The sequence below is a fragment of the Leptodactylus fuscus genome, chromosome 5, assembly GCF_031893055.1.
Source record: "Leptodactylus fuscus isolate aLepFus1 chromosome 5, aLepFus1.hap2, whole genome shotgun sequence".
Lineage (NCBI taxonomy): Eukaryota > Metazoa > Chordata > Amphibia > Anura > Leptodactylidae > Leptodactylus > Leptodactylus fuscus.
Window position 1 is genome coordinate 220364896 of NC_134269.1, and position 26920 is coordinate 220391815.

At 48.4% G+C, this 26920-nt stretch overlaps 1 protein-coding gene across 1 annotated transcript in view; it reads right to left on the minus strand.

Moving 5' to 3' along the window:
* Positions 1–26920, minus strand: part of IRAG2 (inositol 1,4,5-triphosphate receptor associated 2) — a 35367-nt gene that overhangs the window by 3183 nt on the left and 5264 nt on the right. Inside the window, exons 6-36 of the mRNA XM_075275944.1 lie at positions 24598–24756; positions 24058–24175; positions 23936–23986; positions 23550–23627; positions 23373–23429; positions 23183–23242; positions 22800–22864; positions 22619–22721; positions 22379–22519; positions 21824–21925; positions 21579–21742; positions 15972–16086; positions 15315–15477; positions 13994–14034; positions 13303–13402; positions 12830–12965; positions 10907–10985; positions 8391–8434; positions 8231–8301; positions 5838–5957; positions 5637–5686; positions 5490–5541; positions 5082–5133; positions 4975–5002; positions 3807–3947; positions 3505–3639; positions 3148–3292; positions 3028–3065; positions 2882–2947; positions 2563–2621; positions 2371–2472 (exon numbers count right to left, since the gene is read on the minus strand). Coding sequence (XP_075132045.1) covers positions 2371–2472; positions 2563–2621; positions 2882–2947; positions 3028–3065; positions 3148–3292; positions 3505–3639; positions 3807–3947; positions 4975–5002; positions 5082–5133; positions 5490–5541; positions 5637–5686; positions 5838–5957; positions 8231–8301; positions 8391–8434; positions 10907–10985; positions 12830–12965; positions 13303–13402; positions 13994–14034; positions 15315–15477; positions 15972–16086; positions 21579–21742; positions 21824–21925; positions 22379–22519; positions 22619–22721; positions 22800–22864; positions 23183–23242; positions 23373–23429; positions 23550–23627; positions 23936–23986; positions 24058–24175; positions 24598–24756 — 2835 coding nt within the window. The remainder of the gene's footprint in view (positions 1–2370; positions 2473–2562; positions 2622–2881; positions 2948–3027; positions 3066–3147; positions 3293–3504; positions 3640–3806; positions 3948–4974; positions 5003–5081; positions 5134–5489; positions 5542–5636; positions 5687–5837; positions 5958–8230; positions 8302–8390; positions 8435–10906; positions 10986–12829; positions 12966–13302; positions 13403–13993; positions 14035–15314; positions 15478–15971; positions 16087–21578; positions 21743–21823; positions 21926–22378; positions 22520–22618; positions 22722–22799; positions 22865–23182; positions 23243–23372; positions 23430–23549; positions 23628–23935; positions 23987–24057; positions 24176–24597; positions 24757–26920) is intronic.

Here is a 26920-nt window from a genome sequence, read left to right on the forward strand (position 1 = left end):
GAGAGAGAGAGAGCGCGCCGAGCCCTGGCACAGAGAGAGAGAGCGCGCGCCGAGCCCTGGCACAGAGAGAGAGAGAGCGCCGAGCCCTGGCACAGAGAGAGAGAGCGCGCCGAGCCCTGGCACAGAGAGAGAGCGCGCCGAGCCCTGGCACAGAGAGAGAGAGCGCCGAGCCCTGGCACAGAGAGAGAGCGCCGAGCCCTGGCACAGAGAGAGAGCGCCGAGCCCTGGCACAGAGAGAGAGCGCCGAGCCCTGGCACAGAGAGAGAGAGCGCCGAGCCCTGGCACAGAGAGAGAGAGCGCCGAGCGCGCACGAGCCCTGGCACAGAGAGAGAGAGCGCGCCGAGCCCTGGCACAGAGAGAGAGAGAGAGCGCGCCGAGCCCTGGCACAGAGAGAGAGAGAGAGCGCGCCGAGCCCTGGCACAGAGAGAGAGAGAGAGCGCGCCGAGCCCTGGCACAGAGAGAGAGCGCGCCGAGCCCTGGCACAGAGAGAGAGCGCGCCGAGCCCTGGCACAGAGAGAGAGAGAGCGCGCCGAGCCCTGGCACAGAGAGAGAGAGCGCGCCGAGCCCTGGCACAGAGAGAGAGAGAGCGCGCCGAGCCCTGGCACAGAGAGAGAGAGAGCGCGCCGAGCCCTGGCACAGAGAGAGAGAGAGCGCGCCGAGCCCTGGCACAGAGAGAGAGAGCGCGCGCCGAGCCCTGGCACAGAGAGAGAGAGAGCGCCGAGCCCTGGCACAGAGAGAGAGAGCGCGCCGAGCCCTGGCACAGAGAGAGAGCGCGCCGAGCCCTGGCACAGAGAGAGAGAGCGCCGAGCCCTGGCACAGAGAGAGCGCCGAGCCCTGGCACAGAGAGAGAGAGCGCCGAGCCCTGGCACAGAGAGAGAGCGCCGAGCCCTGGCACAGAGAGAGAGAGCGCCGAGCCCTGGCACAGAGAGAGAGAGCGCCGAGCGCGCACGAGCCCTGGCACAGAGAGAGAGAGCGCGCCGAGCCCTGGCACAGAGAGAGAGAGAGAGCGCGCCGAGCCCTGGCACAGAGAGAGAGAGAGAGCGCGCCGAGCCCTGGCACAGAGAGAGAGAGCGCGCCGAGCCCTGGCACAGAGAGAGAGAGAGCGCGCCGAGCCCTGGCACAGAGAGAGAGAGCGCGCCGAGCCCTGGCACAGAGAGAGAGAGAGCGCGCCGAGCCCTGGCACAGAGAGAGAGCGCGAGAGCGCGAGCGCGCCGAGCCCTGGCACAGAGAGAGAGAGAGCGCGAGCGCGCCGAGCCCTGGCACAGAGAGAGAGAGAGCGCGAGCGCGCCGAGCCCTGGCACAGAGAGAGAGCGCCGAGCCCTGGCACAGAGAGCGCGCCGAGCCCTGGCACAGAGAGAGAGCGCCGAGCCCTGGCACAGAGAGAGAGAGCGCCGAGCCCTGGCACAGAGAGAGAGAGCGCCGAGCCCTGGCACAGAGAGAGAGCGCCGAGCCCTGGCACAGAGAGAGAGAGCACGCACGAGCCCTGGCACAGAGAGAGAGAGCGCGCACGAGCCCTGGCACAGAGAGAGAGCGCGCACGAGCCCTGGCACAGAGAGAGAGAGCGCGCACGAGCCCTGGCACAGAGAGAGAGAGCGCGCACGAGCCCTGGCACAGAGAGAGAGAGCGCGCACGAGCCCTGGCACAGAGAGAGAGAGCGCGCACGAGCCCTGGCACAGAGAGAGAGAGCGCGCACGAGCCCTGGCACAGAGAGAGAGAGCGCGCGCACGAGCCCTGGCACAGAGAGAGAGCGCCGAGCCCTGGCACAGAGAGAGAGCGCGCCGAGTCCTGGCACAGAGAGAGAGCGCGCCGAGCCCTGGCACAGAGAGAGAGCGCGCCGAGCCCTGGCACAGAGAGAGAGCGCCGAGCCCTGGCACAGAGAGAGAGCGCGCCGAGCCCTGGCACAGAGAGAGCGCGCCGAGCCCTGGCACAGAGAGAGAGCGCGCCGAGCCCTGGCACAGAGAGAGAGCGCGCCGAGCCCTGGCACAGAGAGAGAGCGCGCCGAGCCCTGGCACAGAGAGAGAGAGCGCCGAGCCCTGGCACAGAGAGAGAGAGCGCCGAGCCCTGGCACAGAGAGAGAGAGCGCCGAGCCCTGGCACAGAGAGAGAGAGCGCCGAGCCCTGGCACAGAGAGAGTCGTTCCATCACATTCTGTCACTTCCTTGTTACTGTTGAGGCGATGCTTTCTGATTCCTCCATGGGTGATGTCATACTTCTAGGCTAGTGACATCATCCTGATGAGCGCACCTGTAGTATCCGCACAGCAGGACACTGGGGACACCGGAGCGCTGGGGACAGATCTGGGTCTTTTTTCACCCCCGGTCTAATATAAACATTTCTTTTGTCCTGGACAATCCCTTTAAGGATCACTTACTCCTTTATGGCGTTCTCCTCGCTCGGCTCCGGCCGGGTGTAGTTGTCCACAAAGCGTTGCAGCGTGGGGCGGTTGTCGTTCTGTCGGGAGCCCACCAGCTTCCTGGGGGACACAAATGGCAGATATTTAGTGTAAGGGGCCCCAGAGCAGAGGAAGCGAAGGAAAGCGAGCGCCGTATTGTGGCCCCATTACCAGCTGTTGGATCTCCGGTGCTGTAACTTTCCATCAACTTTGTCTCCTCCAAATAAATCCTGTAACAAAATGTGAGAGTCAACCTCTATGTAACCTCAAGGGGAGGTGCGAGGTACGGAGAACCCCAGACCTAACATGTTATGGGGGCCCCAATAACTAAAGCTGCATGTAAATATATAGACCTGCTGAAATCCTATCACTCCCCTGATCATGGCCACAGCCTGAGGGTTGTTACAATGTAGCAGTTGTAGATCACTGGATACAATTGTAGCAGCCGGCACAGGGTGTCATGTGATGTAACGATCTGTTGTGGAGATACCATGGGTGATCCAGTGCCGATCCCTCTGGGGTACGCTGGCATGCTGACTCTCCTGGCGGGTGACACCTGGCACAGGGAAGGCAAGGGTTAATGGCAACTAGTCGGAACGGTGACATCCCCTGTGGTCAGCTCATTGGCGGACTTACCTTACTCACTATGGAGGACGCCAACTTGAGGGAATCCTCTGTAAGAGAGCAGACACTAGATGTTACTATCACTCCCGGCCAGCAGAGGTCACTGTGACCACAGGAAGTCACGGCAGTCACCTCGATCGGTGGAGCCGCTGGAGCGATCACTCTGGTGCATGGCCTGCCGCAGCTCCTCCAGCTCCGCGTGCTCCTTGGCGTACATTCGCTTCAGGTTCTCCACATGCTGGATCATCACTTCCACCGCTTTACTGACACGGCTTTCCTAAAATACAAAGACTGTCAAACCCTCTGCTTGCTGACAGTGAACAGACGCAGTCATAGATCCGTCCTGAACTCGTCCTCACAGCTGAAGGTTTGTTACACTTGTATCCAGTCTGGACACTCCTCTGTACATTGTAGCAAACCCTCAGCACTGGACAGGTTTCTATTCACTGACATGAAGCAGAGGTTGTGAAAGTGATGGTGATTTCTCACCTGGTGAATGGCGCCCAACATCTCCGATCGGCTGGCGACCCGCGCCGTGTGCTGGGTCAGGAACTGTAAACTGTTCTGCAGCTTCTGTACGATCTCGTAGGTCTGATTATCGTCCTCGCAGAGCGGCGTCAGCGCCTGCGACAGATACGAGACCGGTGAACGTTACCGCCATCGTGTGCTACATTGTATCCCAGCAACCAAGTGACATCACTGAGACACCCGAAACCTGGCGCCTCATCACCCCCCCCCCCCGATAAGAGGGCGAGTCATTGGACGCCGCCATTACAGATTCCCACACCAACCTCCAGCAGTTTCTTGCAGCTCGCCAGCTCCTTCTTCAGATTTTCTTCTGCCAAATCTCTCGACCTTTCCTCAAGACGCAGCCTCTTGTCCAGGGTAAAGATGTCGCACTTGAAGCCGAGAGAAAGACGCAAGAACTCGGCCTGAAGGAAAAAAACATTACCCGAAGTTATTAGATCTTAGACTCTAGTCACATCCAAAGCTGCGCTGATCCACCTCCAGCTGATTCAGTGTCTGTTGGGCACTCCGGTGGCCATAGGTCGGGGGCTCTACAGATGTGATCTCAGGGACAACAGTCCTTTAAATGCAGCTTTGGATGTGAATGGAGCATAACGGAAAGAAAAAAAGATGATCTATATTTTCACAACTCAATGACTGAAGATAAAACTCCCATCATCCGAGCATTGCGCTCTCCTCTGCCGCCCCACACAGAACCCTCTGCCGCCGCCCCGCACAGAACCCTCCTACTCCGCCCCGCACAGAACCCTCCTACTCCGCCCCGCACAGAACCCTCTGCCGCCGCCCCGCACAGAACCCTCTGCCGCCGCCCCGCACAGAACCCTCTGCCGCCGCCCCGCACAGAACCCTCCGCCGCCGCCCCGCACAGAACCCTCCGCCGCCGCCCCGCACAGAACCCTCCGCCGCCGCCCCGCACAGAACCCTCCGCCGCCGCCCCGCACAGAACCCTCTGCCGCCGCCCCGCACAGAACCCTCTGCCGCCGCCCCGCACAGAACCCTCTGCCGCCGCCCCGCACAGAACCCTCTGCCGCCGCCCCGCACAGAACCCTCTGCCGCCGCCCCGCACAGAACCCTCTGCCGCCGCCCCGCACAGAACCCTCTGCCGCCGCCCCGCACAGAACCCTCTGCCGCCGCCCCGCACAGAACCCTCTGCCGCCGCCCCGCACAGAACCCTCTGCCGCCGTCCCGCACAGAACCCTCTGCCGCCGTCCTGCACAGAACTGTCCTCCTCCGCCCCGCACAGAACCCTCTGCCGCCGCCCCGCACAGAACCCTCTGCCGCCGTCCTGCACAGAACCCTCTGCCGCCGTCCTGCACAGAACTGTCCTCCTCCGCCCCGCACAGAACCCTCTGCCACCGCCCCGCACAGAACTCTCCTCCTCCGCCGCCCCGCACAGAACTCTCCTCCTCCGCCGCCCCGCACAGAACTCACCTCCATCTCCTTCTCGTTATTTGAGCAACTGCAACAAGAGAGTTGGAAATTACTCTCAGGATGAAAACACAATAAGTAAAACAGACGACAACTACGACTACACTTACTGGTTCTCCTCCACACACTGGGAAATCTTCACCAGAGATGGCGCTGGAGAGCCTAATGGGCAGAAAACAGAAGTCATAAATGGCTCTGGGGGCCCAACTACTGCCCAATACTGGTGGGAGTCATCACCCGGACCCCGACCAATCAAAACCTCTGACAACTTACTAGGACAGGTCAGGAGCTTTGTCACCTAGCAGTGACATTACTGAAATAGGGTCATTTATTTATCAGCCACTAGAGGTCAGCAAAGCAATCCAGATAGGGACACAAATCACTTTACAGCCTGCAGTAAAACGCATAGTGATAGAGGCCTGGTACGAGGAGATAGGGGACGGGGGCCTGGTACGAGGGGACGGGGGCCTGGTACCACACACACATCGACCCCTCCCCCGGGGGGCGCCACTCCTCACCTTTCTCCGGGGGCGGTCGCTTCTCACTCTCAGGTTTCACAGGTGACGATTTCTAGAATAAGAGCAAAGTTAATAAAACAAATTATAACGGTGCGGCGATCTGTAAGTGATACCTGATGGGGGTCGTAGTCCCACAAATCTACTCACAGAGCCGCCATCTTTGGAAGGATCTCCAGATTTCTGTTGCACAGTCAAAGCTGCAAGACAATTATAGTCAGTGTTAATTAAACCACGACCGCCGCGTGCTGCACCCTACTCAGTCAAGATGGCGGCCATCGTTACACTGACACACATGGAGTAGTCCCGGGATCTCAGCAGATATTTGAGGGATCCCGAGTTGTGACTCACCGCCATGTGCAGCCAGGCCTGAATCTTCGGAGCGTTGCGACACCTTTTCCTTCTCCACGTCTTTACTTTCCATGCCGGGGGCTTTTTCTCGTATTGTTACCAGCGCGGCGCTCGGCTCTGCTACATAGAAGGTGAAGGTCAGTGATACAATAGGTCATGTCCTCTAGATTCTGGGAGAGCTGGGTGACATTAGTACAGCTGCCACATTCCCCCTGTGTATAATTACCATTCAGGAGTCTGGAAAGCAGAGTGACATCCTAATAGGAGCTGTAGTGCCAGTCAGGACCCAGCTTTCCCAGAATCTGAGCTGGAATGTTCTAGTGCGTGAGGACTAGTGGGGTGTTGTGGACGTCCTAAACCGCCCACGTTATATATCTCAGCCTCATTACAGGGCGCTGCACTCGTATTTACAGGACAAAACGCCGGATAATCGCCAATCACCCGAACCTGTCCCCCGGCGCCTCCTGTTGTCAGTAATAATATTGACTGTTTGGAGAGTTAAAGGAGCCGCGCGCAGAATCTGATATCAGGCAGGAAAAGGATCGGATTACATCACTGCATACAGTATATACAGTCACCACTAGAGGGAGCTCACTGCATACAGATTATACAGTCACCACTAGGGGGAGCTCACTACATACAGATTATACAGTCACCACTAGGAGGAGCTCACTACATACAGATTATACAGTCACCACTAGGGGGAGCTCACTACATACAGATTATACAGTCACCACTAGAGGGAGCTCACTACATACAGATTATACAATCACCACTAGGTGGAGCTTACTACATACAGTATATACAGTCACCACTAGGAGGAGCTCACTACATACAGATTATACAGTCACCACTAGGAGGAGCTCACTACATACAGATTATACAGTCACCACTAGGAGGAGCTCGCTACATACAGATTATACAGTCACCACTAGGGGGAGCTCACTACATACAGATTATACAGTCACCACTAGGGGGAGCTTACTACATACAGTATATACAGTCACCACTAGGGGGAGCTCACTACATACAGATTATACAGTCACCACTAGGAGGAGCTCACTACATACAGATTATACAGTCACCACTAGGGGGAGCACACTACATACAGATTATACAGTCACCACTAGGGGGAGCTCACTACATACAGATTATACAGTCACCACTAGGGGGAGCTCACTACATACAGATTATACAGTCACCACTAGGGGGAGCTCACTACATACAGATTATACAGTCACCACTAGGAGGAGCTTACTACATACAGTATATACAGTCACCACTAGGGGGAGCTCACTACATACAGATTATACAGTCACCACTAGGAGGAGCTCACTACATACAGATTATACAGTCACCACTAGGGGGAGCACACTACATACAGATTATACAGTCACCACTAGGGGGAGCTCACTACATACAGATTATACAGTCACCACTAGGGGGAGCTCACTACATACAGATTATACAGTCACCACTAGGGGGAGCTCACTACATACAGATTATACAGTCACCACTAGAGGGAGCTCACTACATACAGATTATACAATCACCACTAGGAGGAGCTCACTACATACAGATTATACAGTCACCACTAGAGGGAGCTCACTGCATACAGTATATACAGTCACCACTAGGGGGAGCTCACTACATACAGATTATACAGTCACCACTAGGAGGAGCTCACTACATACAGTATATACAGTCACCACTAGGGGGAGCTCACTACATACAGATTATACAGTCACCACTAGGAGGAGCTCACTACATACAGTATATACAGTCACCACTAGGGGGAGCTCACTACATACAGATTATACAGTCACCACTAGGGGGAGCTCACTACATACAGATTATACAGTCACCACTAGAGGGAGCTCACTACATACAGATTATACAGTCACCACTAGGAGGAGCTCACTACCTACAGATTATACAGTCACCACTAGGAGGAGCTCACTACATACAGTATATACAGTCACCACTAGGGGGAGCTCACTACATACAGATTATACAGTCACCACTAGGAGGAGCTCACTACCTACAGATTATACAGTCACCACTAGGAGGAGCTCACTACATACAGTATATACAGTCACCACTAGGGGGAGCTCACTACATACAGATTATACAGTCACCACTAGGGGGAGCTCACTACCTACAGATTATACAGTCACCACTAGAGGGAGCTCACTACATACAGTATATACAGTCACCACTAGAGGGAGCTCACTACATACAGATTATACAGTCACCACTAGGAGGAGCTCACTACATACAGATTATACAGTCACCACTAGGGGGAGCTCACTACATACAGATTATACAATCACCACTAGGAGGAGCTCACTACATACAGATTATACAGTCCCCTCCCCAGTATAGTCACTGACCAGCAGGTGTGAGGGTGTTATCGAGTAGAGAGGGGGCGCTGTCACCAGATGTCTGAGAAATCACAGAAATGCTGCAGAAAATAAAAAAATAAAATGTATTAAATAATGAGAATAGCAGGAGATATGAGATATCAGTAATTGCAGAGCTCGGACTCCTGACCTGGCCGCATTTGCAGGCTCTGGACGTTCCTCAGCACGGACCACCTGCAGGATCACAAGATAACAATGGGTTAATTTCAATAAATCTGCAGAAACATCCGTCCCGATCCTCTATAGAAACCAAACCACATGGTGTAAACTGCGGCCTGAAGCAAATCTCTATTTAGAGAGGGGCAGGCGAGGAAACACAGGAACTGACCACACAAGATGGCGGGCAGGGAATCCCCACAGCGCAGGACACCCCCAGGAGCGCCAAGAGATCGCAAATCCCAGATACAGATCTGGTCCTGATAAAGCTGAGTGACAACTCTCTGGTTAGCCACAACAAGGTCAGTGACAACAGCTCAGCTCCTGATCTACGGCAGTGTTGGGTTGTCAGAAATCCTCAGGCCGCTGCTCAGTCCCTTCCATTCTTTACACTGCAGCTCAGCTCCATTAGGAGCCAATCCAGGTATCTCCAATCACTGATCGTAGCTATCTACTGGGGTCACCCAAAACCTCCTCCCCCTCTATACAATACACTGCATCGCTACCCTTAGTGGCTGTGCCTGGTATTACAGATCAGTCCCATTCTATTCCGTGGTACTCTGCTCAACCACCGGCCCTTTAAAAGTGACCATTAGCAGCCTCAGAAAGAGGAAGTGAGAACGGCCGAGGTCAGAGGAGACACAAGCAAATCCCCACTATATATCACCGTCTGATTCAAATCTGCAGAATATTCCAGAATGTAGGAAGAAGGCGACAAGTACGGGGCGGAGGGGATTATAGTAGTTATATTCTTGTACATAGGAGTAGTATTATAGTAGTTATATTCTTGTACATAGGAGCAGTATTATAGTAGTTATATTCTTGTACATAGGAGTAGTATTATAGTAGTTATATTCTTGTACATAGGAGCAGTATTATAGTAGTTATATTCTTGTACATAGGAGTAGTATTATAGTAGGTATATTCTTGTACATAGGAGTAGTATTATAGTAGTTATATTCTTGTACATAGGAGTAGTATTATAGTAGTTATATTCTTGTACATAGGAGTAGTATTATAGTAGTTATATTCTTGTACATAGGAGTAGTATTATAGTAGTTATATTCTTGTACATAGGAGTAGTATTATAGTAGTTATATTCTTGTACATAGGAGTAGTATTATAGTAGTTATATTCTTGTACATAGGAGTAGTATTATAGTAGTTATATTCTTGTACATAGGAGTAGTATTATAGTAGTTATATTCTTGTACATAGGAGCAGTATTATAGTAGTTATATTCTTGTACATAGGAGCAGTATTATAGTAGTTATATTCTTGTACATAGGAGTAGTATTATAGTAGTTATATTCTTGTACATAGGGGGTAGTATTATAGTAGTTATATTCTTGTATATAGGAGCAGTATTATAGTAGTTATATTCTTGTACATAGGAGGCAGTATTATAGTAGTTATATTCTTGTACATAGGAGTAGTATTATAGTAGTTATATTCTTGTACATAGTAGTAGAATTATAGTAGTTATATTCTTGTATATAGGAGTAGTATTATAGTAGTTATATTCTTGTACATAGGAGTAGTATTATAGTAGTTATATTCTTGTACATAGGAGTAGTATTATAGTAGTTATATTCTTGTATATAGGAGCAGTATTATAGTAGTTATATTCTTGTACATAGGAGTAGTATTATAGTAGTTATATTCTTGTACATAGGGGGTAGTATTATAGTAGTTATATTCTTGTATATAGGAGCAGTATTATAGTAGTTATATTCTTGTACATAGGAGCAGTATTATAGTAGTTATATTCTTGTACATAGGAGTAGTATTATAGTAGTTATATTCTTGTATATAGGAGCAGTATTATAGTAGTTATATTCTTGTACATAGGAGGCAGTATTATAGTAGTTATATTCTTGTACATAGGAGTAGTATTATAGTAGTTATATTCTTGTATATAGGAGCAGTATTATAGTAGTTATATTCTTGTACATAGGAGGCAGTATTATAGTAGTTATATTCTTGTACATAGGAGTAGTATTATAGTAGTTATATTCTTGTACATAGTAGTATTATAGTAGTTATATTCTTGTATATAGGAGTAGTATTATAGTAGTTATATTCTTGTACATAGGAGTAGTATTATAGTAGTTATATTCTTGTACATAGGAGCAGTATTATAGTAGTTATATTCTTGTACATAGGAGGCAGTATTATAGTAGTTATATTCTTGTACATAGGAGTAGTATTATAGTAGTTATATTCTTGTACATAGTAGTATTATAGTAGTTATATTCTTGTATATAGGAGTAGTATTATAGTAGTTATATTCTTGTACATAGGAGTAGTATTATAGTAGTTATATTCTTGTACATAGGAGTAGTATTATAGTAGTTATATTCTTGTACATAGGAGTAGTATTATAGTAGTTATATTCTTGTACATAGGAGTAGTATTATAGTAGTTATATTCTTGTACATAGGAGTAGTATTATAGTAGTTATATTACAGATTTATATTCTGGTTCTTACCTTGGTCACAGGTTTTTCCATCTCGGCTCTGGTAGGATTCTCCTCATCCGTCTGGGTCCCCGCAGCTGTATATTTCGGCCTGTAGTATATACATATATTTAGATTGTTACTATTTTTGGTATTTTTATTACTTTCACTTCTCTTTTTCTTTGCTGGTAATTTTTCTGCCACTTTCACTTTTCTTTCCTATTTACAGAGATTTCGTATTTCAGCATTTGACTGCGTCTTCTGTGGGATTGAGGAGTCTTAAATGTTGTTCCTCAAAAGTGCGAACGTCTTGGAAACTACAGATAAGTTTAGTTTTCTCTTCTTGCTTTGTCCCTACAATCTATTACTCTCTGTTTTCAGCCATTTCGCTCTTACACAGTAACTTTCCGGGTTACTGGCCCTTTAATTGCCGATACGCCGTCCCCGCGCTCCGAACACCTGGGAGGTTTCACTTGATGTTTAACTTTTGGGTCTTGTGATTGGAAAAATAAAATGTCACCCAAAAATCTTTCCCTGCAGCTGCCGGAAATGCAGAACTGGAAACTGCAATCTACTAAAATACCTGAAAATTTCGCAATGTGGACGCCCAGAAACGCAACGCACACAACTTAGTGTTTCAATTCCTCTCCATACTCTTTGCTTGCTGTCAGTGAATGGAAATGTCACTTGTATCCAGAGGTCGAGGACCCTCCGGACCCCCAACGTCTCTCAGCAGAGGGTTTGTTACATTGTATCAGTGTTACAGCTCATGGACCGGATACAATGCAACGAACCCTCCGCTGGTGGTCAGAAATGTTGCCGTCCTCAGGTCACACCATGATGGGGGTCCTCACCCCAAATCTCACAAGTAACTAGGGTGAAATGGAAGGTAAAGTATCTAAAATACCTGCCCCCCCCCCCCCCCCAAATCTCCCAGCAGGGCGCAGCCTCTAGAGATGGCGACATCCGCGGCGCTGGCAGCTTCTCGCAGAACGTTCCGTGCCCGGAAGGGAAAGTTTACACCCTGATTTGTTTATCTCCTCATTCTTTCCACACATATGTATTGTCTGCCGAGCTTTGCATGTGTTCAGACTAATGCACGCGGAGAAGATATTCAAATCCCCCCTCCCCCATCCGGCGCCTTCGCCCCTCCATCACCGCTGCCTCCCAAAAATTTTAATGATGGGATGAAATGATCCCTAAGGAGGGAGGGGGGGACCAATGAGCCGCAGTGTCAGTATTTGTCGCCATCTTTATTTGGGGTCACATGGGGTGATTGTGTGCAGTGGCGCCCCCTTCTGTATATGGAGGTCTCTGCATGACCGGGCACCTGGGGCATCATAGCAGCAGATCCGAGGACGGGCAACGCCGCCAATGAGCGAGGGGGGGGGGGGGGGGGGGAGTTGTCATTTTTATTTTTTTTTAATATATTTTCCTTTCCACTTTCTTTTCTCGGATCGGTCGGAGACTTTTGTAAGCATTAAATATTTTAAGTCAAATTTTATGAAAAACTTTGAATGTTGCTGATATTTCTGTATGTGAGAAAGCCGGGTGAGTCAATGTGGCCGCCACTCGCGCTCTCCTGAGCCATGCGGATACACAGACTAGACAGGCTTGCCTTTCAGGACTCTAGGAAAGCGGCCTGCTCTCCAGTCTGTATAGCGGCCACCACCCAGCTTTCCCAGAACCAGATGACATTACTAACAGACTTCTCTGCAGAGTCTTAAATGTTTTACAAGGAACATTGCGCAATCTTATAGACATGTTCGGCAGAACTCCCCCCCCATTCCTCATCTGTTTGGAGGTCGACCCCCATGACTGGTCCCCGGGGGTCAGTATCTAAGGGTCGGGGGGGGGGGGGGGGGGGTGTAGAGTTTTGCAGCCCCGCAGTGCACATGTGTAGCAGAGGTTGCTCTTCTCTGCAGTATCTGCCCCCCCGGCTGTGTCCTTGCTCACCGTTGCAGGATCGGGGACGCCTCAGGTGACGCGGTGACTTCTCTCGGATTCTCGTCCTCGGGTCCGGGCTCAGGTTTCCAGTAATTTGCTGGGTGATTATTTGGCGCTCCCCACCCCCGCTCCAGGGACAGCGCATCTGAAAGAGAGATTAACACAAATATATATATCATGGGGGGGAACGAGGGGTTAAATAAATCCAGGTTGGCCCCTCCAGTACAGGCCCGGCAGTATAAGCTCTGCAGGGGTATATAGATGTATACAGTATATACTCTGCTGGATGTGGCCCCACCGCTTAGAGCCCATCTATACATCTGCAGACAGCGGCAGCCACGAGGGTCCTTAGGGGGCTGCGATTCTGTCACCCGGTCACCCAGAAGCCCCTCCCCCATTACCCTGGACCATGTAGTGGTGGATCCCTGACAACCAGCCGAGGAGGGCTAATAACCCCCAGATGTATCTCAGCCAGAGGTTACCTAACAGCGGAGTGTATCCGAGCCGAGGGTTGGTCTGGAGACGTCCACAGGAGCCGCCGGATGATTCCTGGACGCCGAACTCTCCGCAAACGTGACTTGTCTGGAAGAGAAGAAGTTTGTATATAATGGGCAAATATTTATACTGCGGACCCCCCCCATAATAGGAGGCCGAGGAGGGAGGACCCCGCACCCCCCCCCCCACCCCCGCCGCCTCCCCAGGGATCCTATCACAGCTGTTCCAGGCCGTACAAGTTACCAGTCCACGGGAGAACCTTACTGGGAGGAATCCTGCACAGACTGGTTTACTGGGAGCCCGGACTGAGTGTAGTGAGAGGAGAGACCCCCGGACACCCCCGGACCACACAGGGGCAGAGGTTACTTATAGATGCGTCTAGGAAAGTACCACAGGAGCAAAGACACAGCTTTCCCAATCCTGAGGTTGTATTACTGCAGATTCACCCATTCAAGACCCCGGGAAAGCTGGGTGGCAACGCCTGCGGGAACTGCATGATGGCCACGTTGGATGTCACTTGTGGAAATGTGAGGATCACAAAGAATTGCAGAATATATACTATAAACGTAACAATTTCCCCCCCAAAAAGTAACAAATGGGATCTACAATAACAGGGGGGGGGGGGGAATCTACAATGGAAGGGGGGGGGGGGGAGGAATCTACAACAATGGGATCTACCTGGTGATCCAACAATCGGCTCTGCAGGAGATTGATCGTCTCTGGAAGAGGGAAAAAAAGCATGAAAAAAAAATCCAATAAATAAAAATTACAGCAAAAGACAAAACGAAGAAGAAACTGAAAAAGACAAAACCGAGTCCCGTCTGTAACGAGAGATCTGCCGGCTGGATTGTATTCAGGAAACTCTTACACAACATCAGAATAAAAAAATAATAATTATAAAACCTGAAAAAGGGCAAAAAAACCTCCAAAAATATGTAAATAATAAGTCTATAATCTCCGCCGCGCACTCACAGCCCCGAATCTTTACGTGCAGTCGGAGTTCAGGAGATTTTGCCCCATGTGACGGCCGCTCGGGGACACTCGGGTAACTCTGATCTTTGTAGTGCGCTCAGCAGACGCCGCTCAGTCTCACTCACCCTCCCGCTCAGTCTCACTCACCCTCCCGCTCAGTCTCACGCACCCTGCCGCTCAGTCTCACTCACCCTGCCGCTCAGTCTCACTCACCCTGCCGCTCAGTCTCACTCACCCTCCCGCTCAGTCTCACTCACCCTCCCGCTCAGTCTCACTCACCCTCCCGCTCAGTCTCACTCACCCTGCCGCTCAGTCTCACTCACCCTGCCGCTCAGTCTCACTCACCCTGCCGCTCAGTCTCACTCACCCTGCCGCTCAGTCTCACTCACCCTCCCGCTCAGTCTCACTCACCCTGCCGCTCAGTCTCACTCACCCTGCCGCTCAGTCTCACTCACCCTGCCGCTCAGTCTCACTCACCCTGCCGCTCAGTCTCACTCACCCTGCCGCTCAGTCTCACTCACCCTGCCGCTCAGTCTCACTCACCCTGCCGCTCAGTCTCACTCACCCGGCCGCTCAGTCTCACTCACCCTCCCGCTCAGTCTCACTCACCCTCCCGCTCAGTCTCACTCACCCTCCCGCTCAGTCTCACTCACCCTCCCGCTCAGTCTCACTCACCCTCCCGCTCAGTCTCACTCACCCTCCCGCTCAGTCTCACTCACCCTCCCGCTCAGTCTCACTCACCCTCCCGCTCAGTCTCACTCACCCTCCCGCTCAGTCTCACTCACCCTCCCGCTCAGTCTCACTCACCCTCCCGCTCAGTCTCACTCACCCTCCCGCTCAGTCTCACTCACCCTCCCGCTCAGTCTCACTCACCCTGCCGCTCAGTCTCACTCACCCTGCCGCTCAGTCTCACTCACCCTCCCGCTCAGTCTCACTCACCCTGCCGCTCAGTCTCACTCACCCTGCCGCTCAGTCTCACTCACCCTCCCGCTCAGTCTCACTCACCCTGCCGCTCAGTCTCACTCACCCTCCTGCTCAGTCGCCTTCTGCTCTCGGTTGCGACAGTCGCTGGTTAACTCTTGCACCGCCGCCTGGAGCTCCCGTTGCAGCCTCTGCGCCTCCTCTAGCTCTTGCTGCAGCTCCTCGCCCTTGGACCGCACAGCGTGGAGAGAAGTTTCCAAGTCATCGATCTGCAGATGACATGAGGCAGTGTGAACAAGGAGGAAGCGAGTGTGTTTGCACAAGCCAATACTTCATGTGCAGCAGGGCAGGGGTTAAGTCTGGGTCTGGGCTCCGGCCAATCAGATTTTAAGGCAGAAATAAAGATGTGAATATTGGATCTGGGATGAGCGGCAGGTGCTGGATCGGCGCTCATAGGAAGAGGTGACAGGTCCTCAGTGCGGGGGTGCAGAGACCACTCACATAATAAGCCCCTCATCCCCAAATATTAACAAGTGGTAGAATCCATAAGCTTGGCGACTTTGTATCTGCGCTTATCGCGGTTCTCGGAGATTTGGCTGATAGAGACTTTAGCATGAAAAACTTACAGGAAGAGAAGAAGATTGGGCAATGACAACTTCCCCATTCCCCCCCTCCGGCCCACCGCCCTACGAATGCCCAAAGTGGCGCAACCAGAGGACGCAGAGCCAAAGTGCGAAGCAATAACAGCGGCCTAAAATATCACCTGCTTGGTCAGGTCCTCCTGCCTTGAGGCCGAGTCGTGCAGTTGGGTGAGGACAGCGGCCTCCCTGCCCTCAGCTTCCTCCTGCCGGTGCCGGGCGGCCTCCAGGTCGTGAAGTCTGTGCAAGGAAGGCAAACCACAAGTCAATGACACTTACAAAAAAAAAGGGGGGAGGCGGAGGAGGGGAGTGAGCGAGAGCGAGCGAGCACCTGTCTGGAGGCTGCTTTGTTCCTCATAAACCGCTGAATGATGTCACATGCAAAAACCAGAGAAAACAAACTGCACAAATAGAAAGAATCATCCCGAGCAACAGAGGACAAGTCCAGAGAGACAACAAGACCCAGAACCGAGGAAACACAGGACAAGTCCAGAGAGACAACAAGACCCAGAACCGAGGAAACACAGGACGAGTCCAGAGAGACAACAAGACCCAGAACCGAGGAAACACAGGACGAGTCCAGAGAGACAACAAGAACCAGAACCGAGGAAACACAGGACGAGTCCAGAGAGACAACAAGACCCAGAACCGAGGAAACACAGGACGAGTCCAGAGAGACAACAAGACCCAGAACCGAGGAAACACAGGACGAGTCCAGAGAGACAACAAGACCCAGAACCGAGGAAACACAGGACGAGTCCAGAGAGACGACAAGACCCAGAACCGAGGAAACACAGGACGAGTCCAGAGAGACGACAAGACCCAGAACCGAGGAAACACAGGACGAGTCCAGAGAGACAACAAGACCCAGAACCGAGGAAACACAGGACAAGTCCAGAGAGACAACAAGACCCAGAACCGAGGAAACACAGGACGAGTCCAGAGAGACAACAAGACCCAGAACCGAGGAAACACAGGACGAGTCCAGAGAGACAACAAGACCCAGAACCGAGGAAACACAGGACGAGTCCAGAGAGACAACAAGACCCAGAACCGAGGAAACACAGGACGAGTCCAGAGAGACAACAAGACCCAGAACCGAGGAAACACAGGACGAGTCCAGAGAGACAACAAGACCCAGAACCGAGGAAACACAGGACGAGTCCAGAGAGACAACAAGACCCAGAACCGAGGAAACACAGGACAAGTCCAGAGAGACAACAAGACCCAGAACCGAGGAAACACAGGACGAGTCCAGAGAGACAACAAGACCCAGAACCGAGGAAACACAGGACGAGTCCAGAGAGACAACAAGACCCGAAACGAGGAAACACAGGACGAGTCCAGAGAGACAACAAGACCCAGAACCGAGGAAACACAGGACGAGTCCAGAGAGACAACAAGACCCAGAACCGAGGAAACACAGGACGAGTCCAGAGAGACAACAAGACCCGAAACGAGGAAACACAGGACGAGTCCAGAGAGACAACAAGACCCAGAACCGAGGAAACACAGGACGAGTCCAGAGAGACAACAAGACCCAGAACCGAGGAAACACAGGACAAGTCCAGAGAGACAACAAGACCCAGAACCGAGGAAACACAGGACGAGTCCAGAGAGACAACAAGACCCAGAGCCGAGGAAACACAGGACGAGTCCAGAGAGAGACTCGTTCACTTCTCCTGACCTATACGGTATCGCGGACACCGATTCTATGAGACGTCTCTGCATAGTGAATGATCAGGACGAAGGGGAACAGTCCTGTGACAAGGAGGAGGTCAAAACCAAATACTCAAGATGGTGTTGAGTGTAGTTAGAACATGTCAGGCAGTTGGGGAGCAAGTTTGGGATCCTGGTGGTTTTAGTGACCCACAGATCCAGAGAGATCCAGTGCAACTACGATTATTGGCAGCCAAGGGGCAAGAACATCATCTGCCTCATCTATGGAAGGAAACGGTGGGGTCAGGTCAGAGGTCACAGGAGAAGTAACATGGAGAGACTATATCTGACCGCACCGGTAACTTCTGTAGTCACACCCATCCCCCGAGGAATAAAAAGCACAAGTGGTTGTAAGTGACTGATCCGCATTGTGAAGAGGATTGTAAGAGAGTCAAGTACAAGATTGGGGAAGTCACTGGCAGCAAGAAGAGACAGTGCCCATAATAAGGATGGAGCAGGGACAAGGAGGGACCCAAAAAGAGGAGAAAAACTACATCAAAACCATGAAAAACAACCTAGTGAAGAGGAGGAGGAGAAGCTGGAGGGTCGGAGAAGCTCGAGGACACAGGACAAGCTGCGCTCACTCAGTATTAAGGGAGATCAGAACATCATCATCCAAAAACCACAACTCACATCATCCTGACAACTTAAGTCTAGATATAATACATTGAAAGTATTTGGAAAGGGAGAAGTAAACGCTGCAAAAGGATGGGGGAGGGGGGCAAATAATACCGCCATCATGTAAATCCAGCACAGCAGAGAAAGATGGATCAGTCTCCTGTGAAGCTGCACAAAGCGATTATATGATGTTTACAGATACATCAGGAATACACAGCACAGAGCCTGTCAAGGACAAAACTCCGACTCCACCTGCCAAATCTCCCAAAACGCCAAGTGCCGCTCATTAACCCTTTCATGTGGGGCCAAGGAATATAAAGTAAACAGTACTCAAAGGCTGACATCTATCCACATACTGAACAGCTAAATACAACGTAATACTCACTGCGAGCATAATATAATACTGCTCCTATATACAAGAATATAACTACTATAATACTACCTCCTATGTACAAGAATATAACTACTATAATACTACCTCCTATGTACAAGAATATAACTACTATAATACTGCTCCTATGTACAAGAATATAACTACTATAATACTACCTCCTATGTACAAGAATATAACTACTATAATACTACTCCTATGTACAAGAATATAACTACTATAATACTGCTCCTATGTACAAGAATATAACTACTATAATACTACCTCCTATGTACAAGAATATAACTACTATAATACTGCTCCTATGTACAAGAATATAACTACTATAATACTACTCCTATATACAAGAATATAACTACTATAATACTACTCCTATGTACAAGAATATAACTACTATAATACTACCCCTATGTACAAGAATATAACTACTATAATACTGCTCCTATGTACAAGAATATATCTACTATAATACTGCTCCTATGTACAAGAATATAACTACTATAATACTACTCCTATGTACAAGAATATAACTACTATAATACTGCTCCTATGTACAAGAATATATCTACTATAATACTGCTCCTATGTACAAGAATATAACTACTATAATACTACCTCCTATGTACAAGAATATAACTACTATAATACTGCTCCTATGTACAAGAATATATCTACTATAATACTACCTCCTATGTACAAGAATATAACTACTATAATACTACTCCTATGTACAAGAATATAACTACTATAATACTACTCCTATGTACAAGAATATAACTACTATAATACTACTCCTATGTACAAGAATATAACTACTATAATACTATTCCTATGTACAAGAATATAACTACTATAATACTACTCCTATGTACAAGAATATAACTACTATAATACTACTCCCTATGTACAAGAATATAACTACTATAATACTACTCCTATATACAAGAAAATAACTACTATAATACTACCTCCTATGTACAAGAATATAACTACTATAATACTGCTCCTATGTACAAGAATATAACTACTATAATACTGCTCCTATGTACAAGAATATAACTACTATAATACTACTCCTATGTACAAGAATATAACTACTATAATACTACTCCTATATATAAGAATATAACTACTATAATACTACTCCTATGTACAAGAATATAACTACTATAATACTACTCCTATGTACAAGAATATAACTACAATACTACTCCTATGTACAAGAATATAACTACTATAATACTACTCCTATATATAAGAATATAACTACTATAATACTACTCCTATGTACAAGAATATAACTACTATAATACTACTCCTATGTACAAGAATATAACTACTATAATACTACTCCTATGTACAAGAATATAACTACTATAATACTGCTCCTATGTACAAGAATATAACTACTATAATACTACCTCCTATGTACAAGAATATAACTACTATAATACTACCTCCTATGTACAAGAATATAACTACTATAATACTGCTCCTATGTACAAGAATATAACTACTATAATACTGCTCCTATGTACAAGAATATAACTACTATAATACTGCTCCTATGTACAAGAATATAACTACTATAATACTGCTCCTATGTACAAGAATATAACTACTATAATACTGCTCCTATGTACAAGAATATAACTACTATAATACTACTCCTATGTACAAGAATATAACTACTATAATACTACTCCTATGTACAAGAATATAACTACTATAATACTACTCCTATGTACAAGAATATAACTACTATAATACTACCTCCTATGTACAAGAATATAACTACTATAATACTGCTCCTATGTACAAGAATATAACTACTATAATACTACTCCTATGTACAAGAATATAACTACTATAATACTACTCCTATGTACAAGAATATAACTACTATAATACTGCTCCTATGTACAAGAATATAACTACTATAATACTGCTCCTATGTACAAGAATATAACTACTATAATACTGCTCCTATGTACAAGAATATAACTACTATAATACTACTCCTATGTACAAGAATATAACTACTATAATACTGCTCCTATGTACAAGAATATAACTACTATAATACTTCTCCTATGTACAAGAATATAACTACTATAATACTACTATGTACAAGAATATAACTACTATAATACTACTCCTATGTACAAGAATATAACTACTATAATACTGCTCCTATGTACAAGAATATAACTACTATAATACTACTCCTATGTACAAGAATATAACTACTATAATACTACTCCTATGTACAAGAATATAACTACTATAATACTGCTCCTATGTACAAGAATATAACTACTATAATACTACCCCTATGTACAAGAATATAACTACTATAATACTACCCCTATGTACAAGAATATAACTACTATAATACTACCCCTATGTACAAGAATATAACTACTATAATACTACCCCTATGTACAAGAATATAACTACTATAATACTACTCCTATGTACAAGAATATAACTACTATAATACTACCCCTATGTACAAGAATATAACTACTATAATACTGCTCCTATGTACAAGAATATAACTACTATAATACTACCTCCTATGTACAAGAATATAACTACTATAATACTACTATGTACAAGAATATAACTACTATAATACTACCTCCTATATACAAGAATATAACTACTATAATACTACTCCTATGTACAAGAATATAACTACTATAATACTACTCCTATATACAAGAATATAACTACTATAATACTACCTCCTATATACAAGAATATAACTACTATAATACTTCTCCTATGTACAAGAATATAACTACTATAATACTACTCCTATGTACAAGAATATAACTACTATAATACTTCTCCTATGTACAAGAATATAACTACTATAATACTACTCCTATGTACAAGAATATAACTACTATAATACTGCCCTCAGTTTTTTGTATATACGATGGTCGGTGACCGTTGCGTAGCTGATGACCAGGCCGTCCCCTCCCCCACCTCTTACCTGGCCGTCAGCTCCTTCCTCAGGTGCAGTTGTTCTGTCTTCATCCTCCGCAGATTTCCCGATAACTTTGTCACCTCCTTGTCCAGTTCCTCGTTGCTCTTCTGCAGTTGTTTCAGCTTTTGCTCCCAGTTTTTTCTTCTTTCCTTCAGATCTTTCTGTATGACCTGAGGGGCATCAGGTGGTTACAGGGGAACCCTCCAGAATATGACCCTATAGCGGTATGACTCCTTGCGGGATTTTTCTACCTCCAACATCTTCCCTGAGAGATCCTTCAGATCAATCTCTGACTCTATGAGACGTTGCAGGGGGAGCAGGACGCGGTCGGCCATTGTACAGGCGTCTTCTTGCTGTGAAAGAAATTAAATAAATCTCATCATCTTGTAGCTTCGCTCTGCTCCATGCCGTCGGGGTCTGGAGGGGACAAGAGTGTAAGATCACAGCCCTTACAATGTATGTTGGCACCCTAATAAGACTAGGTAGAAGGTGAAGGAAGGTGGAGTTCCTCCTTGAAGGACAAGAGACGTTACTGAGGCTCCATATTTTGAGTATCCATCTACAAGGAGTCCAGATGGCCCTGGTGCCCAACAACCATCGTCCCCAGTACACCCACCCACCCGACAACCATTATCCTCATCCATCATCTCCAAGCAACCCCACAGATGGCTATTGTCCCCATCCATCCCAGCCGCCATCTTCCCCCAGCCACCCAAGTTCGAGCTGTCATTCATCCCCCCATCCCCAAACCCCCTGACCACTGCCGTCCCCATCAGGCCCTACCCCCATCCCGGCTCCATCCTCACCAGCGCCTGCAGGACGGTTCTGAACTCTGCGGCCATTTGCTCGTGACCCGGTCCTTGGAGCAACATCAAAACTTCCCGATCCAAAGTGACGTCTAGAGAGGACGTTCGGCTGGCAGAGCCCATCCAATCAGCCATGGACACCTGAGCACATGAGAGACGGCTTAGTAGGTAAGGACGCCTTACTGGAGACCCCGAATCCCCCGCCCTCTACCACCATTGAGGTCCTGCACGTTGCGTCACCTCCAGTGAATGCTGCGCGTATTCCAGCTCCGTATGCAGCGAGTTCAGACCGCCATTGATGACGCGGCTCAGCTTGTAGGTGATCGGAGAGTTGATCCCGTTCCTGGAAGAGATGCAGAATATGTGATGGTAAGGGATGGAGGAGCCGGGTCAGAGGTCGGGGGTCTGCCAGAGGACTCACGAGAGAAGCTCCTGCTCCATTTGTTGCAGATTATTCTCCAGTTTACTCTTCTCGATCCTCAAATTCTGGGAAGGGAATTAAGAAGTTTAGGAGGAAAGTTGTCACCAAAGATATCTGAGAGGGAAAAGCCCTTTAAATTACATGAAACAGCACCCCTTTATGTTACCCTCTGAATGAGCCTCCCAAAGTGCTCCGCAGGGGCTGGACAATGACTTATAAGCCCCGCCTCTGTGAGCTCCTGGCCTATCAGAGCAGCATCTGCAAACAGTACCCGCCCCTGCTGTCCTAACCTCTACGATGCAGGAAGATCCCACTATCTACGGAGTTGGGGTTCATCAGTGGGGACCCCAATGTATGGGCGGAGCCTGTACAGAGGGCGTTACCTCGATCACTGAGCTGTACTCCCGCAGGGTCGTCTTCATCTCCTCAATGTAAACCTCTTTCTGTAAGGAGGAAACGACAACTGTGACAAACCCTCAGCTGTGAGAAGGATTAGATCAGGAGGAAGTGACCAAGAAAGTGTGAGGACCTGAGCCCCGGATATAAAGGGGACCCCCGCAGACCCCCACTCACCACCAGCAGCGCTGCGTCCTTCTTCCGCAGCGCGCTCTCGAAATCCGCCAACTGCACCTGGAAGGGAAGGATCAGAACCAGTGAACGGAACAAAAGCTGACAGACTGGGAAATATGGCCGCCAACCTGGGGAAGGGAGGGGAGGAGACCCCCAGAGACCCCCAGCCTGGGCCGTTACCTGCAGGTCCGCAGCTTTATCAGTGACTTGAGACAAAGCCTTTCTGACCTCCTCGACCTCCCGGACACTGCGCAGATTCTGAGAGAGAGGAGACGACTTATAAGGAGGAGCAGCCAACGGTGTATATGTATATGTATATATATATATATATATATATATATATATATATATGGGGGGGGGGGGAATACTTGTACTGCACACCTGTATGTATATATGGGGGGGTGTTACTATTTGTACCGCACACCTCTCTACGTCCCCCCCATACGAGCACTGAGAACATTCTCCTGTGATGGCGTTTCCCGATATGACCAGCAGGTGTCCCTGTTCCTCCTGTGCAGTCAGTGACCCCCCAGGACCCCCCGTTGCCCCCTGACCTTGCCCCTCACCTCTTCCTGCAGGGACGTGATCTTGTGAATCAGCGACAGATTCTCTTTTTCCTTAAGAGACAAAAAAAAGTCTTAAAAACGGAACCCGAGGACATTTGTGGGTCGAGGTCGCGGCCGCTCACCGTCTGCTTGTTCTGGGCCACCAGCTGGGTCTTCGCCTCCTCCAGCGCCGCCACATTTAGCTTCAAGTCCTCGACTTCGCCTTTAAGGGTCCGCACTTTGATGATTGATTGCTGAGCGCTGCAAGTTGGGGGAGGGGGAGAAGTGAGGGGGGGGGGGGGGGGGCTGGCTATCCCCAACATCTACCACCTCCTCTCATGTGACCCCCGTGGGGCCGGGGACCTCTGAGCCCCAAAACAACTGGAATCAGATCAGGCAAAAGTAGTAAAATATCATCGCCCGATACAGTGATTGAGCCCGGCAGTGGGCGGAGCCAAGGACAAGTCTGTGCCGCCAGGAGAGGCAGCGCACTGTATGGACAACTCCTGTATACAGAGCCACGTGTACGGAACGGGCGGCCGGGAAACCACCGGGAAAACCAAAACACCCCGAGAGCAGGGGGAGGGGCAGCACATTACATACATAAGAGATTATTTCTCCCATATAGTGCGAGGAACATACAGGAAAAACCGAACAGCGAGATATAGCGGCCGGGCTGATACCTCCTCCACTGGTTACGCAAATCCTCGTTCTCCTCCAGGAGGCGCTGGTTGGATTCCTCCTGGGCTTCAATGGCCGCCTTCAGTTTACTCTGCTGCTCCTGAAGCTTCTGGTTATTGTACTGGAGGTCAGCGATACAAACAATGAGGTCCGAAGTGTCACTGCGGGGAAAGACAATCCGTCATATCATCAAACTCCAGAGCTGCGCTCACTATTCTGCTGGTCACTGTGTACATACATTACATTACTTATCCTGTATTATACTCCAGAGCTGCGCTCACTATTCTGCTGGTACAGTCACTGTGTACATACATTACATTACTTATCCTGTATTATACTCCAGAGCTGCGCTCACTATTCTGCTGGTACAGTCACTGTGTACATACATTACATTACTTATCCTGTACTATACTCCAGAGCTGCGCTCACTATTCTGCAGGTACAGTCACTGTGTACATACATTACATTACTTATCCTGTATTATACCCCAGAGCTGCGCTCACTATTCTGCTGGTGCAGTCACTGTGTACATACACTACATTACTTATCCTGTATTATACTACAGAGCTGCGCTCACTATTCTGCTGGTGCAGTCACTGTGTACATACATTACATTACTTATCCTGTATTATACTCCAGAGCTGCGCTCACTATTCTGCTGGTGCAGTCACTGTGTACATACATTACATTACTTATCCTGTATTATACCCCAGAGCTGCGCTCACTATTCTGCTGGTGCAGTCACTGTGTACATACATTACATTACTTATCCTGTATTATACCCCAGAGCTGCGCTCACTATTCTGCCGATGCAGTCACTGTGTACATACATTACTTATCCTGTATTCTACTCCAGAGCTGCGCTCACTATTCTGCTGGTACAGTCACTGTGTACATACATTACATTACTTATCCTGTATTATACTCCAGAGCTGCGCTCACTATTCTGCTGGTGCAGTCACTGTGTACATACATTACATTACTTATCCTGTATTATACTCCAGAGCTGCGCTCACTATTCTGCTGGTACAGTCACTGTGTACATACATTACATTACTTATCCTGTATTATACTCCAGAGCTGCGCTCACTATTCTGCTGGTGCAGTCACTGTGTACATACATTACATTACTTATCCTGTATTATACTCCAGAGCTGCGCTCACTATTCTGCTGGTACAGTCACTGTGTACATACATTACATTACTTATCCTGTATTATACCCCAGAGCTGCGCTCACTATTCTGCTGGTACAGTCACTGTGTACATACATTACTTATCCTGTATTATACTCCAGAGCTGCGCTCGCTATTCTGCCGGTACAGTCACTGTGTACATACATTACATTACTTATCCTGTATTATACTCCAGAGCTGCGCTCACTATTCTGCTGGTGCAGTCACTATGTACATACATTACATTACTTATCCTGTATTATACTCCAGAGCTGCGCTCACTATTCTGCTGGTGCAGTCACTATGTACATACATTACATTACTTATCCTGTATTATACTCCAGAGCTGCGCTCACTATTCTGCTGGTGCAGTCACTGTGTACATACATTACATTACTTATCCTGTATTATACTCCAGAGCTGCGCTCACTATTCTGCTGGTGCAGTCACTGTGTACATACATTACATTACTTATCCTGTATTATACTCCAGAGCTGCGCTCACTATTCTGCCGGTGCAGTCACTGTGTACATACATTACATTACTTATCCTGTATTATACTCCAGAGCTGCGCTCACTATTCTGCCGGTGCAGTCACTGTGTACATACATTACTTATCCTGTATTATACTCCAGAGCTGCGCTCACTATTCTGCTGGTGCAGTCACTATGTACATACATTACATTACTTATCCTGTATTATACTCCAGAGCTGCGCTCACTATTCTGCTGGTGCAGTCACTGTGTACATACATTACATTACTTATCCTGTATTATACTCCAGAGCTGCGCTCACTATTCTGCTGGTGCAGTCACTGTGTACATACATTACATTACTTATCCTGTATTATACTCCAGAGCTGCGCTCACTATTCTGCCGGTGCAGTCACTGTGTACATACATTACATTACTTATCCTGTATTATACTCCAGAGCTGCGCTCACTATTCTGCCGGTGCAGTCACTGTGTACATACATTACTTATCCTGTATTATACTCCAGAGCTGCGCTCACTATTCTGCCGGTGCTCACTATATTCATTTCTTATCCAGGAGCTTTTCACTGAAATCAGCTGAAAACCTCAAATAGAGAAGTAAGAGATAACCTGCAGATACTGGAGCTGATATATGATGTATATGTGCTGTAGATTAGCC